Source organism: Tympanuchus pallidicinctus, unplaced genomic scaffold (genome assembly GCF_026119805.1).
Source record: "Tympanuchus pallidicinctus isolate F22 unplaced genomic scaffold, pur_lepc_1.0 scaffold13, whole genome shotgun sequence".
In the NCBI taxonomy this organism is placed as follows: domain Eukaryota; kingdom Metazoa; phylum Chordata; class Aves; order Galliformes; family Phasianidae; genus Tympanuchus; species Tympanuchus pallidicinctus.
The window spans coordinates 3,705,642-3,723,511 of NW_026294648.1; the positions used below are offsets into that span (position 1 = coordinate 3,705,642).

The 17,870-nt window shown below is 39.3% G+C and overlaps 1 protein-coding gene across 5 annotated transcripts in view; it reads left to right on the forward strand.

Annotated features, from left to right (window-relative positions):
* STAG2 (stromal antigen 2) overlaps window positions 1–17,870 on the forward strand; it is a 69,827-nt gene that overhangs the window by 33,514 nt on the left and 18,443 nt on the right. For all 5 annotated transcript variants that reach the window (XM_052673656.1, XM_052673652.1, XM_052673654.1 and 2 more), the window contains exons 3-19: window positions 1,141–1,219; window positions 1,868–2,029; window positions 3,264–3,360; window positions 4,630–4,706; window positions 5,387–5,591; window positions 9,526–9,677; window positions 11,598–11,671; window positions 11,792–11,915; window positions 13,000–13,098; window positions 13,201–13,280; window positions 13,659–13,766; window positions 14,248–14,359; window positions 15,180–15,297; window positions 15,890–15,993; window positions 16,480–16,572; window positions 16,778–16,867; window positions 17,640–17,843. In XM_052673656.1, the coding sequence (XP_052529616.1) occupies window positions 1,141–1,219; window positions 1,868–2,029; window positions 3,264–3,360; window positions 4,630–4,706; window positions 5,387–5,591; window positions 9,526–9,677; window positions 11,598–11,671; window positions 11,792–11,915; window positions 13,000–13,098; window positions 13,201–13,280; window positions 13,659–13,766; window positions 14,248–14,359; window positions 15,180–15,297; window positions 15,890–15,993; window positions 16,480–16,572; window positions 16,778–16,867; window positions 17,640–17,843 (1,978 nt within the window). The remainder of the gene's footprint in view (window positions 1–1,140; window positions 1,220–1,867; window positions 2,030–3,263; window positions 3,361–4,629; window positions 4,707–5,386; window positions 5,592–9,525; window positions 9,678–11,597; window positions 11,672–11,791; window positions 11,916–12,999; window positions 13,099–13,200; window positions 13,281–13,658; window positions 13,767–14,247; window positions 14,360–15,179; window positions 15,298–15,889; window positions 15,994–16,479; window positions 16,573–16,777; window positions 16,868–17,639; window positions 17,844–17,870) is intronic.

Consider the following 17,870-nt stretch of genomic DNA (forward strand, 5'->3'; position numbering starts at 1 on the left):
GTTTTTTTAGCATGTGGGTACAGTTCATTGTTTAATGAAACATTTGGAGTTTGTATTCTGCTCTGTCCTGTTAAAGAACCCATAAGAAGCATTGAAGAGTAAAGGTTTCTCATCACTTTTTTGCAAGATTCAGGATTTTTTTTCCAATCTGTTACAGAATATATAGTTGGCAAAACCAGAACATAAACGTGGCAGGACAGAAACCTCCTTTCAGGCAGTTCTACAGCCGTGGGGAGCCATGGGTTTCCAGGGTGCTTTAGAATGTTAGAAGTAAATATATTGAATGGGTCTTTCTCCCCACAGTCCAGGTCATCTTTATGATTACATTGTTTAATTGCATCAGGAAAGGTGTACTAGAAATTTGTGATAGCAACTAGAATTCATACTGCTTTATGTGTTAAAATAAGCTCTAATGGCATCATTTGAGTTGTTTCCTACAGGAAATGCAGAAATAGAGAATCTAAGCTATTGCTTTACAATAATTCAGATGATTTATTTATTTGTTCGTCTATTTCTGGTTTGGACGTGGCCAGTAAAGAATTTGCATTCTGATGCAGCATCTATGAATGATGTAGGAAATCAAAGAACTTTGGAAGTTATCATATTAAACATCTTTTTATCTTATGTAACCTTACAGAGAACAGCAGATGATCTCTGGTGGAGAAATGTCACCTGAGACCTTTCTTCCCTTGCGCGTTTCAACAGAGCTGCTCAGTGTTTCTCATAGTGAGATAGCAGGAAATGTATGGAGACACTTTGGTTGTGAAGGATGGTGGTGGATTCGTTGTTGTGTTTTCTCTTCAGTATTCATGACAGATATTTGTAGTGCTGTTTGATGGCAGAGGCACTGTAATTTTTGCACATGCCAAAAACAAAGTTTCCTACTTGTTGCTGACCTTTACCTGTGGAAACCATACAGTGAGGCTAAAAGGAAATGATTGTGTTGGGCTGAGGCAGGGTGAGCTGTGAGCGTGGGGATTTGCTCCGATTTGTCCTTTGAAAGTAGACTTAAACAGGAGGAAAGAACGGCTTCCCTGTTGGAGGTGGCTTACTGAACCGAGGGCATGGTGTGACTGCATGTAGTTTATTTAAGAATGTTTCTGGTAAGATGTGTAAATGGTTTGTCTTTTATCCTTGCAGGGAGTCTGAAACACACTTCTCTTCCGATACAGACTTTGAGGATATTGAAGGAAAAAACCAAAAACAAGGCAAAGGAAAAGTACGTTCGTTTTATTGGGACACTGAGAAACTTGTAGTATTACAGAAGTAATGGTTCAGCACTCATTGTGAAGCTGAGACAGAATTGAAATTTTTTTTAATTGTAGTGTTCTGAGGGGAGAGTTCATGTTTGTATTTTCATTGGAATATTGATCTTGATTATTGGCGTGATGTTTCCTCCTGCTGTGAAGGTGCTAGCAATGGGGGAAAAATGCAGTACTTCAACTTCAAGACTGCTAATAAGAAGTCTTTTCTGGTTGGTGTCATTAATTCTGGCTCTGTTTTCATTGGAAAAGTAAACAAAAAACAATAATTCAATTAAAAACTCATTAATCTTGTTTAAACACAAGGAAAACATTTTGTGTCTTAACTGTCACTAATAGCATTTTTAATTGCCAAAAGATTTTAAAGAGGAGGAGGAGGAATTTTAAAGAGGAGGAGGAAATGGAACCTGTAGAATCCAGTTAGTCTTTGTGTCAGTCAGCATCAGCTGTTATGCTCAACTTCAGATTTTAAATCTGGGTTTTGATAACATAAGGCCTGTGCATAGTTGCATCATGTAAGTGATACGTTAGTGTTGATCATTGTTTTGTTTATTTTTATTACTACATGAAAACTGGTTAAGAAGTGTGTGTGTGTGTGATTGCAGACCTGTAAAAAAGGTAAAAAAGGACCTGCAGAAAAGGGGAAAAGTGGAAACGGAGGAGGGAAACCTGGTGGTCCAAATCGGATGAATGGACATCACCAACAGAATGGTGTGGAAAACATGATGCTGTTTGAAGTAGTTAAAATGGGCAAGAGTGCTATGCAGGTAAGGCGTGGGATATTCCTAAGACTTGGGTGAGTGCACAGGTTACATATAACAATGGTTTTCCATACAGATGATCTACTAAAATTAAGCTTGAAGTATTTTTTGTAGCTTTTAGTTATTGGTTAAGATAAGGAAATGTTTTTACGTTGTTAAAATTGGAAGAACTGTTCTTTTCATTTCTAAGTACCAGATGTGAATAATCCGGGTGTATAATAAAATAAAATTCAAAATATAAATCAGCAGAGTTTGCTTGACTCTGCACATCTTCAGTGAAGAGAGGGTTAAAGTGTGAGGCTGCCAGCCATGGAGAGTTCCTGCTGACTCACTCACGTGACTCCTCAGCAGCCTGGCAGAAAGGCTATCTTTGGGATTGAAAATGCAGTTTGCAGCTTCTGTGGTACGTATGCAGGAAGCTGGGTCTGTGTGCAGCCCTCTTGGCACTTGCAGGCTCCTGCTTCAGGCCCCAGCTTTTAGGGCATGATACCAAGTGATTCTCTCGTGCTTGTGTTAATAAATAAGTGGTATCCTGTATCTTTTGTATGTTTCTGCAGTAAACGGTTTGTACTGTACACACGAGTGATTTAAAGATGACTGTGCATGAATTCTTCCTGCGTATAACATTATTGCATATTTCCTGCTAATTTGCTTCCCTTTAAGGTTTTGTAGTAGAACAGTTCTGTTGCTTTGCCATTCTACTAGTCATTATGCTTTGGTTTTAGTTAACACAAAGCAATTAATGCCCATGCAGCATAGGGCAGTAGTGTTCATTCTGTTACAGCTCACGTGCGTGGAACACAGTTCATCATAGGGGTAACAATGAGGAGGAGCATAGGGAGTTGCAGCTGTTGGAACTGATCACCACGGTAGTATCTATAGAGAAGTTAAAGAAATGAGCAAACAAAAAGTCTGTTTCTGTAAAAAGCTACTTGTTATTTTTGATCTCCTCTTTGAAAAAATGAGGCTACTGTAAGGTAGTCCTGTGCTTTTTGTGCAGGTGTCACTTCTGTACCTGTGTATGTTTATGGATGACACTATTTTTATTATTGCTTGTTTTTTGACAAAGCGGTGCTCTGTGAGTAAAAGCTCGTCCAAAGCATGTTCTACATCAGTCAAAAAAATGCAGTGTTCCAGCTATTCTTGTAAGGACCAAGAATCCCTTACAGAAAGCACTTAATGGTACCAACTGCTCAGTTTCTAAAAGCTAAACGTTGCCTTTGTATTTGTTCATTTTCAGTCTGTGGTGGATGACTGGATAGAGTCATACAAACATGACAGGGATATAGCACTTCTTGATCTCATCAACTTTTTCATTCAGTGTTCGGGTTGCAAAGGTAAGATACTGAAATGATACTGAAATGTTACTTTATATGCTCCTTATGTGCTGCTGTAGCATGATTTTCTCTTTGTAGGCTATAGTATTTCTGAAGTTGGGAGCTGGGGGAGGAAAAGGTTTAGAAGTATTACAGAAGTACTTTAAACTGTAGATTAAATCTTTTGTGTTCACAGTGGAGAGAATGGAGTCCTGGTACTTAATACTTCCCACATCTTCCTCAATTGCTGATATTATTTCAGAATACCATCTGTGTTTTAGTGTTGATAAACTTGACTTGCTTGGTCTCATAGCTGTAGTTTATATTTAGTTATTTCATATCCGTGAGGTGTTCAGAGATCACTCAGTAGCCTTTTAGAAGTGTTTGATGTGCAGGGTATTATGGACAGCATCATGGTAGCCTGTCTTCAGTATTTCCATTTTTCTTTTGTTTGGGAGTTTCTGGTTTTCTTTCCTCTAATCCACGTCCTCCACTCTTTTCCCTCTTACCTCCTTTAGAAGATGAGAAGGTAACTCTGCAGTGTCACAGCACTTGAGTATTAAGTGTGACTGGATGTAGTTTGCTCAGTTCAAGTGTCTCCTGATAAACTTATAACATGTATAAATCTTCAAAGAGCTTACAGCATTTCTTGGAGATGTTAATCGTCCTTTCCAGAGCAGTGACCTTTTGATTATTGTTACCAGCCAAAATGACAGAATCTCTTCCTACTTTCTGAGATGATACATGTCTTGAATTTTGCAGTACAGTTGCAATAAACTTTAGGAGATCTGTTTCTTTTAATATCTCGCTTTGCACTCTAATAATTTGTGGCTAAGTAGAAATTTCATGAAATCACTGAATTTATTATAGTGCAGAAGTCAGTAGGTAGCAATGGAACTGTTCAAAATTTTGTCTGATACCATTTAGAATCTTGAATCCAAAAAGATCAGATAATTATGTTCTGCCAGCTGATGAAGAGGGCTGGTACACGTTTCCTTGACTTCTGAATGTGAATGAATGAGTGAACTTTAGTGTGCACACATTGTATGTAGTGGCAAGAAAACTGCTGGTATTCCTCTCTTCTTACAGATGCCAAATTGAAGCCTGTTTAACTTAGTTTTAAAAAACAAAACAACCAACAACAAAACCCAGCAATCAATGTAAAACCACCATCACTAAAAAAGATACCCATAATCTGCAGATTGAGTGAAAAGTGGTCATAGCAGGAGATACAATCATCATTTGCCTTCTACCTGTTTAAGTGTTAATAATCTAATATCTGAATTGCAGGAGTTGTTACAGCTGAGATGTTCCGACACATGCAGAATTCTGAAATAATCCGGAAAATGACAGAAGAATTTGATGAGGTAATTTAATGAAAGTGCTGAGAATGTGTGTTCTTCATTTTTTAAACCTGTCCTAATCTTACTGGATCGTGCTGCTGCAGGTTTCTTTCAAGTGTAAGAATAACCATGAAAGTGTCAAAACCTCATGAAGGAGCATTTTATTTCTTAGTCCTACAAATTCAGTGAAGGCTGTGTGTGTATATGAGCTGGCTTATTCCTGGGTTAAGAAATCAGTATCTGCTGCTCAGTTTTAGAACAGTGGGAACTCCTGTTGCTGTGGGGCATTATGACATGCTTCCTCTCATCTCCTCCACACCTCCCTGTGTTTGTGAGGCCCTTAAAGGCTTTTTTAAGGAACTTGTGAAATATTTGCTGTATTTATGACAGTGTGTCCGTTAATCTGTAAGTGGTGTATTTTTTAATTTGGTCATGCTTCCTGTTTAAGACTTCAGTACTTTGTGCTTTTTGGGACTTGTAGCCTTTTTGCTTATTTTGCAATATTTACTTCCAGAATGTTGTCTCTGCATATAACAAGCCTGAGCTGTAAATTATGGTGGATGTCCGTTAGTGGAATGAGTTTATTTGGAGATCTTGGCTCTTAAGTTTTACTCATCTCTTTTTAATCTTCACTTAAAAGCAACTTCTAAGACTTTTGAAAGAAGTTCCTCTTTGTATATCTGTGTTTGTTTGTTTTTTAATAGGACAGTGGAGATTATCCTCTAACTATGGCTGGTCCCCAGTGGAAGAAGTTTAAATCCAGTTTTTGTGAGTTCATTGGAGTACTCGTCCGACAATGTCAATATAGCATCATATATGATGAATATATGATGGATACTGTCATTTCACTGCTCACGGGGCTGTCAGACTCACAAGTCAGAGCGTTTCGGCACACTAGCACGCTGGCAGGTCAGTGAACTTTATTTATCTGTGTACTGCTTCCATGTTATGTCTTGTGTTGCACAGGAAGAAATTGTTGAATGTTTTGATATTCAGCGTTCAACTCATGTTCCTTCGTATGATACACGTCTCTAATGCAGCTAGTTTTGGTACAGCTTTCAGCACATTACTGCAAATTACTGAATTATTTAAATAGTTCCTTACCAGCTGCCTTGTACTTCATTTTTGTTAGCTTTAGGTCTATTAGGAAAAGCAAATACCAACTGTTCAAAATGCAGTTGAACTTGTACGTGCTCTGAGTTAAGTCAAACCAGAGTCATGTTATAAATGGAATGCAATTTTTATTACAAATTTAAATTCCTTGTAATTGACAGTAGCATTTCCATTCGTTACGTTAGCAATAATTAGAACGAATTCATCATCAGTGATACAGCCACCAAATTTCTCTGTTTACTTGATTTTTAAATTTGTCCTTGATGTGTTTTGAGTATGACATATTTATTTAAAATTTTGCATGATGAGCAGCCTGCACAGGATAAGGAAGAAGGGCCTTGGACGGCACTGTGCAGCAGTCCAACCATGCGAGGATTTATTGTGGCAATTGTGAGGTGATTGGACTGCTAACAGTACTGTGCTAGAAGTAGTTCTGTTAGTTGGCTGGAGCTAGCTGACTTATCTCTGACTTCAGCTGCAGGTGGCTGGTCAGATGCTCCATTTCACTGACTGTCTGTGCATTAGAACACTGCACGTTAGGATGCTGCTTTGAGATTCCCAATAGCCAAGGCCTTTATTTTAGAAGGAGGAACAAAACCTTTTATTGCAAGTGAATAAGCTGATCCCGCTGCACTGTTGATTTGTTGTACCATATGGCAAATAGGAATTTTGATTCTTCAGAAACAAGGTTTTACTACTTTCTAAAACTTGAGTTGTGCATGAATAAAAGTTGCTGAAGTTACTCCGTTGCATGTCAATTTCTGTCTCACAGTGATTTTTGCATTTGTTCACGTCAGTGGTCAGTTCTACTGATTCTGTGTAGTGATTTCTGCAGTTCACATGCAATGTGTCACAGCCTGTACTCTTGATGATTGGGTTTTAAATGGGATTGAGACAGCCAACAAAGTCTTTTTACATATTTCATAGAATCATAGAATTGCTCAGGTTAGAAAAAAGCCTTCAAGATCAATCTCAACCAAACCATATTATGCTAATAACAACCCACGGCTAAATCATTGAGTCATAGAATTGCTCAGGTTGGAAAAGACCATCAAGGTCATCAAGTCCAACCACAACCTGAGCATACTACCTTAACTCTAACAACCCACTGCTGTGTTGTATCCTTGAGCACCACATCCAAACAGTTGTTAAACACATTCAGGAATCAGCCACCTCCCTGGGCAGTCCATTCCAGTGCTTAACAACCCTTTTTTCCTGATATCCAACCTAAACCTCCTGGCGCAACTTGAGGCCATTTCCCCTCATCCTGTCACCAGTGAGAAGAGACCAACCCCACTCTCAGTGCAGTCACCTTTCAGATATTGGAAGAGAGCAGTAAGGTTTCCCCTCAGCCCAGTTCTTCCCCGGACTGAACAGCTGAACAGCCCCAGATCCTTCAGTTTCTCCTCACAAAACAAATCCTCCAAGCCCTTCCCCAGCTTTGCTGCCCTTCTTTGGACCTGCTCCAGCACCTCCATGTCCTTTCTGCTCTGAGGTGCCCCAAACTGAACACAGCACTGGAGGTGAGGCCTCACCAGTGCCGAGTGCAGGGCAGGATGACTTCCCTGGTCCTGCTCACCTCAGCATTCCTGATCCAAGCCAGGATGCCATTGGCCTTCTTGGCCACCTGGGCACACTGCTGGCTCATCTTCAGCCCACTGCCCATCAGCACACCAAGGTCCCTTTCCATCAGGCAGCTTTTCAGCCATTCCTCCCCAAGCCTGTAGGGTTGCCTGGGGTTGTTGTGACCAAAATGCAGGACCTGATACTTGACCATATTGAAACTCATACAGTTTGCCTCAGCTCATCAATCTAGTCTATCCAGGTCCTTGTGTAGTTTTACTGTCCTCTAGCAGATCTCCCAGCTTAGTGTCATCCATGAACTTCCTGAGGGTGCATTCAGCCCCCTTGTCAAGATCACACAGAATCACAGAATCACCCGGGTTGGAAGGGACCTCAAGGATCATGTAGTTCCAACCCCCCTGCCTAGCAGGGCCACCAAACATCCACATTCAGATCAGGTTGCCCAGGACCCCGTCCAACCTGGCCTTGAACACGTCCATGGACGGGGCATCCACAACCTCCCTGGGCAGCCCGTTCCAGGGCCTAACTACTCTCCTTGTGAAGAACTTCCCCCTAACATCCAACCTAAATCTTCCCTCCTTCAACTTGGATCCATAATCATTAATGAAGATGTTAAATAGGAGCAGCCCCAGTGCTGAGCCCTGGGGGACACCGCTCGTGACCGGCCGCCAGCTGGATTTAACTCCACTGGCCACAACTCTTTGGGCCCGGCCATCCAGCCAGTGTTTCACCAGCAGAGCGATGCCCATCCAGACCATGGGCAGCCAGCATCTCCACGGGGGTGTTGTGGGGACAGTGTCAAAGGCTTTACTGAAGTCTGGGTGGACCACACAACAGCCTTACCTTCATCCACTGAGTGGGGTCACCTTGTCATAGAATGAAGTCAGGTTTGTCAAACAGGATCTACCATTCATGAACCCATGCTGACTAAGCTTGATCCTCTGGTTAACCTTTAATTGATCCGTGATGGCTCCTGAGATTATCCATTCCATAACTTTCCCCAACACCGAGGTGAGACTGATAGGTCAGTAGCTACCAGGCTCATCTTCTTAGCTCTTTCTGAAGATGGGCATCACATTTGCCAGTCTCCAGTCCACTGGACGTTTCTGGTTAGCCATGACTGTTGAAGGATGATGGAGATTGGCTTGGCAGCCACATCCGCCAACTCCTTCAGCACTCTAGGGTGCAGTCCAGCTGGCCCCATGGGTTTGTGCTGTTTGCAGTAATCCTGGCTTCTAGGATTAGCTCAGACTACTCCTTTTCATCTTGATGTCCTTGTTGCAGTGTATGAGGATGTTGAGGAATGCGGGCATGTCTTTGTATCAGTATGTTAGCTTTCTGTGGGTGAGACATGCTCCAGTAACGTTCTGTCTGTGCCCTGCCTGTGTAAGCCAGTTTCCAGTTTCAGGCTTAGAGTTAAAAAGATGATAGGAAAAATGAATTTACTGATGGCTACTCCTTAAATGTGGAGGTGGCCAACATGGTCTGAATTATTTTTCAAAGGAATGATTCAGAAAAAAACACTAAAAGAACCACCAAACCCAAACTTTTTACAGTGGTCAGCTCTCTTTCCTCTAATTGCCTAGCATCCTTTTGGTACTTATGCGCATGGATGAAGAGATAAACAGAGTTGTCTTGTTGAAATTAAACCATGAGAAAAGAGTGGTGCATTATGGTGTGATTAGTTGTCTAAAACATTTCCTTTTGAAAGAAAAGAGCTGTGTATTTGAGGCTGAATGATGGGGTAACATGAATCTATTAATTGATTCTAATAGTGGAATCCTTTTAATGTTTCTTGGACAACATTTGTAAATCCTGCATTTTGCCCGTGTTTTGGGGATACGTGTCCTGTATATCAATTCCATAATAATGCCATTAGTGTTAAAAAATTGATGGAAGGGAAGGAACAAAATATTATTTTGTCTATTGTATTGGTAAGTAATGGTGCTTGGCAATTTAAAGTAAAGGATTGGTGCAGTGTAAAACAGTGCTCGGGTCCTGAAGTTTGCTTGTCAAGAAACAAACTTACATTGAATACTTTTGTAAATGCAGAAACTGTTGACAGGAGGAGGTATCAGGGTGTCTGTCTGTCATCCATCATAAGTCAGGTGCCTTGTAAACAGTCCTTCCTTCTGCTCTTTTGTAGCTATGAAGCTGATGACTGCTTTAGTGAATGTGGCGTTAAATCTTAGTATTAACATGGACAACACACAACGGCAGTACGAAGCAGAACGAAATAAAATCATTGGGAAGCGTGCTAATGACAGGCTGGAACTCTTACTACAGAAAAGAAAGGAGGTTAGTGCAATTTTCTTTTGCTGGAGTGCTTTGTGACTGCTGGAGGACGAATGCTGCTAAGTAATTATTTCTGCTCTGGGACTTGTGTTGGTTTTTTGGTTTGTTTGTATCTGTAAAGGTAGTTATTATTCTCTTTGGTTCATTCTTTAATTTGTTCATGCTTAATATTCAAAAAACTTAATTACTTTGAAGGACGCTTCTTCCATTCTGTTTTTCTGTAGAAGGAGGTACAGTTCAGGTAGTGCCAGCTTAGGAAAGTTAGCAAGAGAGAATGCAGTCGGTAATAAACAAGATTTGTTACGTTCCTTGATGAGTTTCCTGAGATAGGTGACAGGTTACCATGCATGGGCTGTTTTTTGGCTTCTAGAGAAAAACCTGACGATCTCAATGTGCAGCACTGCTCTTATGGTGTCAGTGTCACTCTCGGTAGAAACTGCACTGAAGGCTTCTGACAGGGTCCTTTCTTGTATACCAAACACCAAACAAGTTGCAGTGCAGCCTACTTCTGTTTTCTTTCTTTCTGTACACAAGAGATCTGCTGATTCATTGCTGACAATTGCTGCCCTGCTGAAAGCTCTAGCTCTTTCAGGTTTTAGTTTTTAATTTCTGGGGAATGAACTTTTTCTTTTTTTCTTTTTGGAATTAACTTTCTGATGATCAAAGGGAAAGCATCTCCCCTTTGCTTTGCAGCTTGTTGTGCTGTTACTTGTGCTTTTACTGCCTTGAAACAGTTTAGGTAAACCAACAGCTTTGTTTGCTGTCACCTCTCCCAATGCCTGTCTGTTTGAGACTGACTTCTTAAATACCCAAGAAGCACAATTAGATGTGTGCTAGATGTGTGTGCCAAACCAGTGCAATTCTATGTAATACATGATACACAGATGACGGCAGTGATGTGAATTTTTCTTGCATATATTGGCTGTTAGGATTCCTTTCCACCTTTTCTAGCTTTAGTTGGGATTTTTTGTTTTTGCACGAAAATGAAAATAAGTTTCCAAGCAACATTGATGTTCAATTTTTGTTTGTTGCTCCACTCATAACTCGGCCGTATCTGATGAATGCATCATGTTCTTGGATTCTTTTTGTGTGTCTTTCATTTAAATATGTGTTTTCTTCTCTCTCCAACTTAGAAGACAGATGTTATTAGATTTGGGCTCACAGCATATCAGATTTTTTTGGTTAGTCTTCTGCTGCTTAGTTAGTTCTTGCTGCTTGCTTAGTTCTTTATTCTTCCTTCCAGTTTAAAAATCTTGTAATGCTGTGGAAATGTTGGTTCTTGTTGTTACGTGTAAAATTCTGTAAGAGAGGTCCTTTCTCTTCTGTAACACCTGCCATCCACTCCATTATTCTCTCTGGGTAACATCACATCACTGTTCATTTTGATCTCCTCGGTGGTGCCGTTTGTTGCCTTTTTATATGTTTGTTGCAATCTGCCCTACTGGAGTGTCTGCTTCCCCCGCCTTCAACTTCTCTGTTGAAGAATATTGACTCATTCTGTCCTACCATTGTAGTTCAAACTGCAAAAATAAATTCTTGTCTTCCAACAATATTTAGTTAGTTTTGCATCTTTTAGCTGACTTTCTTATACATCTAAAGCAAACACAACTTTTTTGTTTTAAAACACTGTACGCATCACTTTTCCAATTTTTGCTTGATTGCATTGAGACTGAATTTGTCTCTTACATTATTTTTCAGCTCTGCATTCTTACATTGCTTGTTTGTGATTGATTTATTCCTGCTGCTCCATATTCTTGAAATTATTCTTCTGCAATACTGTATTCAGATTTGTATTTCAGGAAAGAACTTAATTGCCGCATTATTTGTGAATGATAACTTAGTTTGGTTTGTCTAGATGCAACACTACCCAAACAAACTGTAAAAGTGGTGCTCAGTGTTCATATGCTCTGTTCATTTTTTCAGCTTCAGGAAAATCAGGATGAAATAGAGAACATGATGAATGCAATATTTAAAGGTGTTTTTGTGCATAGATACCGGTAAGTTGTTTCTTAAATATTTTTTATATTTTACATGTTTTCATTAATCCACATTATAAGTTGGTGATAAGTTAATTATAACTATTTATCTTCTTGCTCCTTTTGCCTTTTTGTCCACAGTGATGCAATTGCTGAAATAAGAGCTATCTGTATTGAAGAAATCGGAATATGGATGAAGATGTACAGTGACGCCTTTCTCAATGACAGCTACTTAAAATATGTAGGGTGGACTATGCATGATAAGGTGAGCTGCCCTGAGGATAAGGAGCAGAATCATCAGCCACGAAGTCCACATTTTGGTTGTTGATCCTGCCAAACCGGGTTCTGATCTCAGCTGTTCTAACCAATCACTGCCAGCCACTTGCTAACACTGGTGTTTGAGATGCATATAAAATACATGTAGGGTTTGAATGGTTTTAGAGGGTATGTACAGATCTGTAAGGAAATGGCCTTTGCCCTTTTATCTAGTTACTTGTATTTTTGCTGATGCAGACTTTAGTTTTGTAGTACTATTTAAATTGCATGCATTTCATATGGAATAATCCAGCCAAATAGCCAAGCTGTTTTTTCTGTTTGGCCAAATTAATGATCTATTTTAACATCTTCATATAATTTTAAAAATCATGGGAAGATAAGTCCTGTCTGGTGCTGGTGAGTGCCTCAAACTGTTACTTGCAAACTGGAGATTATTCTCCAGGTGGAGCCGTCAAAAATCATAGCTTATGAATGATCCTTGATTCATTGTAGAGTCAGCAGCTTGCTGCAGATACTGTATTGGAGATTCTCTTCAAGCTACTGAACTTGAAGTGAAGCAAATGTGGGATTCTCACCCATGTTGTTTGCGAGTTTGGCATGGAAACAATATTAACTCCTGGCAGCGGAGTGGTAGGAAACTGTGTGAAGTCAGTTATCACAGACCTTTGCAAAGGGCATCTGTGGCTGTACATTCTGGGAGGAAAACCTGTCCCTCTATCTACTTAGTAGCTCTGATCTCACAAGAGATGGTTGTTAATGCTATAGGTGTTCCCTGTTGTAATTAAGTGAAAGGAAGCATGTGGAATTTTAGTTCTAAAATGTTCTAAGCATTTAAAATTCATCTTCAGATAATGAAACGGGTGTATCTTGACTTAAAGATACCAACACAACAAGACTTTTTTTCTTCACTTACTATAAAAAAGGACATTGTTATGCCATTAACGTGGTTATCAGTAGTGTATCTTGCCAGCATTCAGTCTCTGAATGAATTTGGACAGCTAAAGAAACTTGTATGATCTGAAGATCACATTGTATACGTGACTTTTAATCCAGTTCTTAAAATTTTGTTTTAGCAAGGGGAAGTAAGACTGAAATGCCTAACTGCTCTGCAAGGGCTTTACTATAATAAAGAGCTTAATTCCAAATTGGAACTCTTCACCAGTCGATTCAAGGTTAGTGTGACTTCATATTTTTAAGAACATCCAAAAACTGTGGGTTTTTTTGCTGTATTTCCTTTCTTTGTTTTCTCAAAATATCTTCTTTTGTATTCTTAGGATAGAATTGTGTCTATGACTCTTGACAAAGAATATGATGTTGCAGTCCAAGCAATAAAATTACTCACTCTTGTTTTACAGTAAGTATGTCTCCTCACCTGACCTATAACAAATACTAAGATTGCATAAGGGCTAGAAATGTAGAACTGAGCCTTGTGAGTTAGAAGCTATTGTGGAAGACTTGAACTGAAGCAATACAGTGTCTCCTGAACAGTAGTTGAACTGTGAGCATAACGACCTACCAGATACTCTTACTGTTTTGGTAACTTTTGTGTAGGAAGACGCTGAAACTAAGGTACCCTGTTTTTACTCCTAGAATGCTAGGTTGACCTAGCATTTGCCTTCAAAGCTTTGAAGGCAAAGGTTTAGATTCTTCTTTATTTCTATCTCCCATTGCTGGACTTCATACTTTTTTGAGACAGTCTTCTTTTCTTTCTTCCTCCCATCCTCACCCCTAGGAGTAGTGAAGAAGTTCTGACTGCAGAAGACTGTGAAAATGTCTACCATCTGGTTTATTCAGCTCATCGGCCAGTAGCAGTTGCCGCAGGGGAATTTCTTTATAAAAAGTAAGAGGGGGAATTGTATTTACTTACTTGTTCTTCTGGATTTTGTTATTTGTGTGCATTAATACTAGATTTATGATTAGCTTTGATTTAAAAAAAATGAGTGATAAACACCCAGATTAAACATTTAAGAAAACAAGACCTTTCATCTAGACTTAAAGACTTTTCAGGCCTTCACGTAGTTTTTCTTGGCTACTTTCAGTAACAGGTTCAGTAAATATATTTTGCTAAAAGGAAACATGAGACCTCAAGCATCTGCAGTTATCACTGATGTTCCCCTGGAAGCTGTCAGTGAAATACCAGCTCAGCAAATATAAAGTTGTTCAAATGACATTTATATCAAATCACTGGCTTTCAGAATAAAACATAGAGCTTCACAGTAAGAGAAGATATGCCCGTTTGTAAAAACAATATCTAGATGTGACTTGACCATGGCAAAGGGAGTGACAAAGAAATTTATCTTGAATTTATTCTTTTTTTTCAGGCTTTTCAGCCGCAGAGATCCTGAAGATGATGGAATACTTAAAAGGAGGGGAAGACAAAGTCCAAATGCTAATCTTGTGAAGACATTAGTGTTCTTCTTTTTGGAAAGTGAAGTAAGTAGAATTGCGTGGGTGTTTTGTTTTGTTTGTTTTTTATTTTGCTTTTTCAATCCCTCCATCTGCCCCTGTTGGTTCTTAGCTGTTAATCTGTCCTAATTTTCCTCTATTGCTTGGGCATTCTGGAGGACATAAGACTCTTTGGGTTGTGCTTACTTGAAGGATTTGCTAAGTGTTTAGTTATGAGATAGGCTGTGAGCTCTCCTTTGACAAAATGCTCTTCCCCACCATTCTCCATTATAACATCCATCTAAAAAGAAACTGAGTTGGAGTTTTTATGAGGAGAAAAAAAACATTCAGAAACACGAAATGATCTCTGAGCACCTGATTCTAAAGAGGTGCTGAGGACTTCATTCAATGAAAGAATTTAGGATGTTTGCTATTTCTCAGGATCACTCTGTAGGGTCCAGTCTTGTTACCTTGTTTCACAGTCTACAGACTGATGGTTTTGCAGTATACTGATGAGGATAGAACTAGGTAAAGGTCAAACAGGAAAAGAAAATCCAGCCAGACAAGCAAGCAAAACCTGTCAGCTGACTAAACAACAACAAGCAAACACAAAAAGTCCTACCATATTCTTACAGATCCTGCAGCACTTGATTCTTTGTAATAACTGATCTGGATTCATCTCTTACATTAATCAGGAAAACAGGCTTCTGTTAAACCAGAGAAGTCACAAAGTTTTCTGGTTTTGTTTGGTTTTGGTTTGGTTTTGGTAGAGTCAAAAGCTAGCAAGGCAAAAATCCTTCTATTGTAGCAACTTGTGTAATGAACTGTATTGCTGGTAAAGAAAAATACTTTTTTGTTCTCGTTCTAGTTGCATGAACATGCTGCTTACCTAGTGGACAGCATGTGGGACTGTGCAACAGATCTCTTGAAAGACTGGGAATGTATGAATAGTCTTCTGCTGGAGGAACCTCTCAATGGAGAAGAGCGTAAGAGATTTTAGTAGAACTTTCTGTATGTTGCTGTGTGGTTTCTGATAGCTGTGATTTATAAAGAAATGAGATGTTTACATCTGGGTCACCATACAGTCTCTGTTCTTGAATGATTGTAATAAATCACTAATTATGAAATTTGAGGAGAATTAGAAAAATAAGGGAATAGACATGTGTTGTCCAGTACTGCTGGTGTTCCACAGGTTCAGGCTGTACTTGCAGCATTGTAACTTGTAACTTGCAACTTGTAAGCAAGTTGTTTGTGAAACTAGTTCTTTTATTGAATATTAAAGCCACCATATGGGAGAGCACTGTCATTTCTTTAATGACAGTAAAAACAACCATAACAATAAAGCCCACCTGAGACAGTTCTCTAATTTGTATGTACTATTAAATGGACCTCTGAATAACAAAGAGCAATTAAAATGGTTATGAAACTTGATATTCAGTTGATATCTCTCAATTTCAAATATTTTCCTATGCTGTTCTGTAATGTAGTTATGTTCTTTATTGCCCTGCCCCCAGCTGGAATTGAGCTATTGACCTAAATGCCTTATTTATTTTTAACATCTATTTCTTGAAATTTCAGCTTTAACAGACAGACAGGAGAGTGCACTGATTGAAATAATGCTGTGTACAATTCGACAAGCAGCTGAATGTCATCCTCCTGTGGGAAGAGGAACGGGGAAAAGGGTAGGAGCCAAAATCCTACTTATCTAGATGTGTGCAAGTGGCTGTGTGAGGAGGACTGTGAGGGAAGAAGGAAAAGGTTTTAGCCTGTTGCTACTGAGGGGACCAAATTCAGAAATTGAGTTCGTCACTGCAGCCTCTGGTGTCTGACAGCCATGGTTCTTTCATTTTTTTCATGCCTGTAGCACGTGTTTAATGTTGTTTGGACTGCTGCATTTGTTTTCATTGTTAAAGATACAGAATTGATTTTAAAGGAAGCGTTGTTTGGAAAGAGACCAAATTTAGTATTTGGAAAAACAACAAAATAAAATAGATCAAAATAAGAGAGAGGGAATATGTTTCACAACCTCTTTGAAGGGAGCACAGTACAACCAACTGGCTTTTCTCTGATCATGTGAGGTTAATGTATCTGATTGTCATTTCATTAATGGCAGTGAAAATTTGCTCCAGAGCTGTTGTTGTCATTTTCTAACAATACCAATATTGTAGGTGCTGACAGCGAAGGAAAAGAAAACCCAATTGGATGACAGAACGAAAATTACAGAACTTTTTGCAGTGGCTCTTCCACAGTTGTTAGCAAAGGTAAGTTTAATTGCATCTCTAGCTGATGGGCTGCTGTTAAAATGATAAACAGGAGCAGCTTCTGTAATTAACTGTATGGCTTGCACAACTCTTCATTTTTGCTTATTAGTTTTTATTAATATTCTATTGGTCTGTGGTTAATTGTGTGGTATTACATCCCAATTTTTTTTCATTAAAACTTCCTTTTTCTTCATCAATCTTACAGTATTCTGTAGATGCTGAAAAAGTCACCAACTTGCTGCAGTTGCCACAGTACTTTGATTTGGAAATTTATACAACAGGGCGACTAGAAAAGGTAAGGTAATGTTTAAGATCACTTCACACAAAAGGGGTGAAACAGCCACAATCAAAAGAGAGAATTTTGGCGTTCTCGCTTGAAATTCAGTCTATTGTAGGTGCAGCTTTTTTTGTTGAGTGTATCTTGCTTTACTGGAACCCTCACTGAGGATGGGACCTGAACTTAAGCTGCTCTTGTCTCTGTTTTCTGCTTCTCAAATGCGCTGTGTTGCTGCATTGTTGAGAAGCAAGTAGCTGGAAGTCACAGGGGTCAAAAAAGGAATAAAATATTTAGTTGACAGCGTAGCCTAAAGGTGATAGAGCAATAATAAGCAACTCAGGGTGAGGAGAGGTATATGAGAACAAGTGAAGTTGGTTTCAGTGCTTATTGCCTGGGTGTTATGCAACTGAATCTTAATTTGTACAGCTTCTAAGACCAAGTATAAATTTTGGTGTGGGTGGGAGATAAGTGCTTCTGTGTTGTTTAGTTGTCATTGCAAATTGAAGTGAAATGAAGATGAACGCATACTGACAACAGCAAATTTTTAATTATTTCCTAAAAAGACGTGAAATCTTCAGGCTCTGACAGGCTTCTACTTCATTTCAACTTGTGAATTTACCTCAGAGTTTCATCAGGTTTCTGGTGAACGGTTTTAATCTGTACCGTAGTTCTGAGAGGAGGGAAATAGATAGAAGCAGCATGAACTTACTTGTAAGTTTTCCGTACGCAGGACGTGCTGTTGTCACAATGCCCGTGTGTTTGAGGTTTCTTTTCCTTGTTGTTCTTGTAGCATTTGGATGCCTTACTGCGACAAATCCGGGACATTGTGGAGAAGCACACAGACATCGACGTTCTGGAAGCCTGTTCAAAAACGTACCATGCTCTCTGTAATGAAGAGTTCACAATCTTTAACAGGGTTGATATTGCAAGAAGTCAGTTAATAGATGAGCTGGCAGACAAGTTTAATCGACTTCTTGAAGACTTCCTACAAGAGGTATTTTAATGTAAAACATCAACTTTT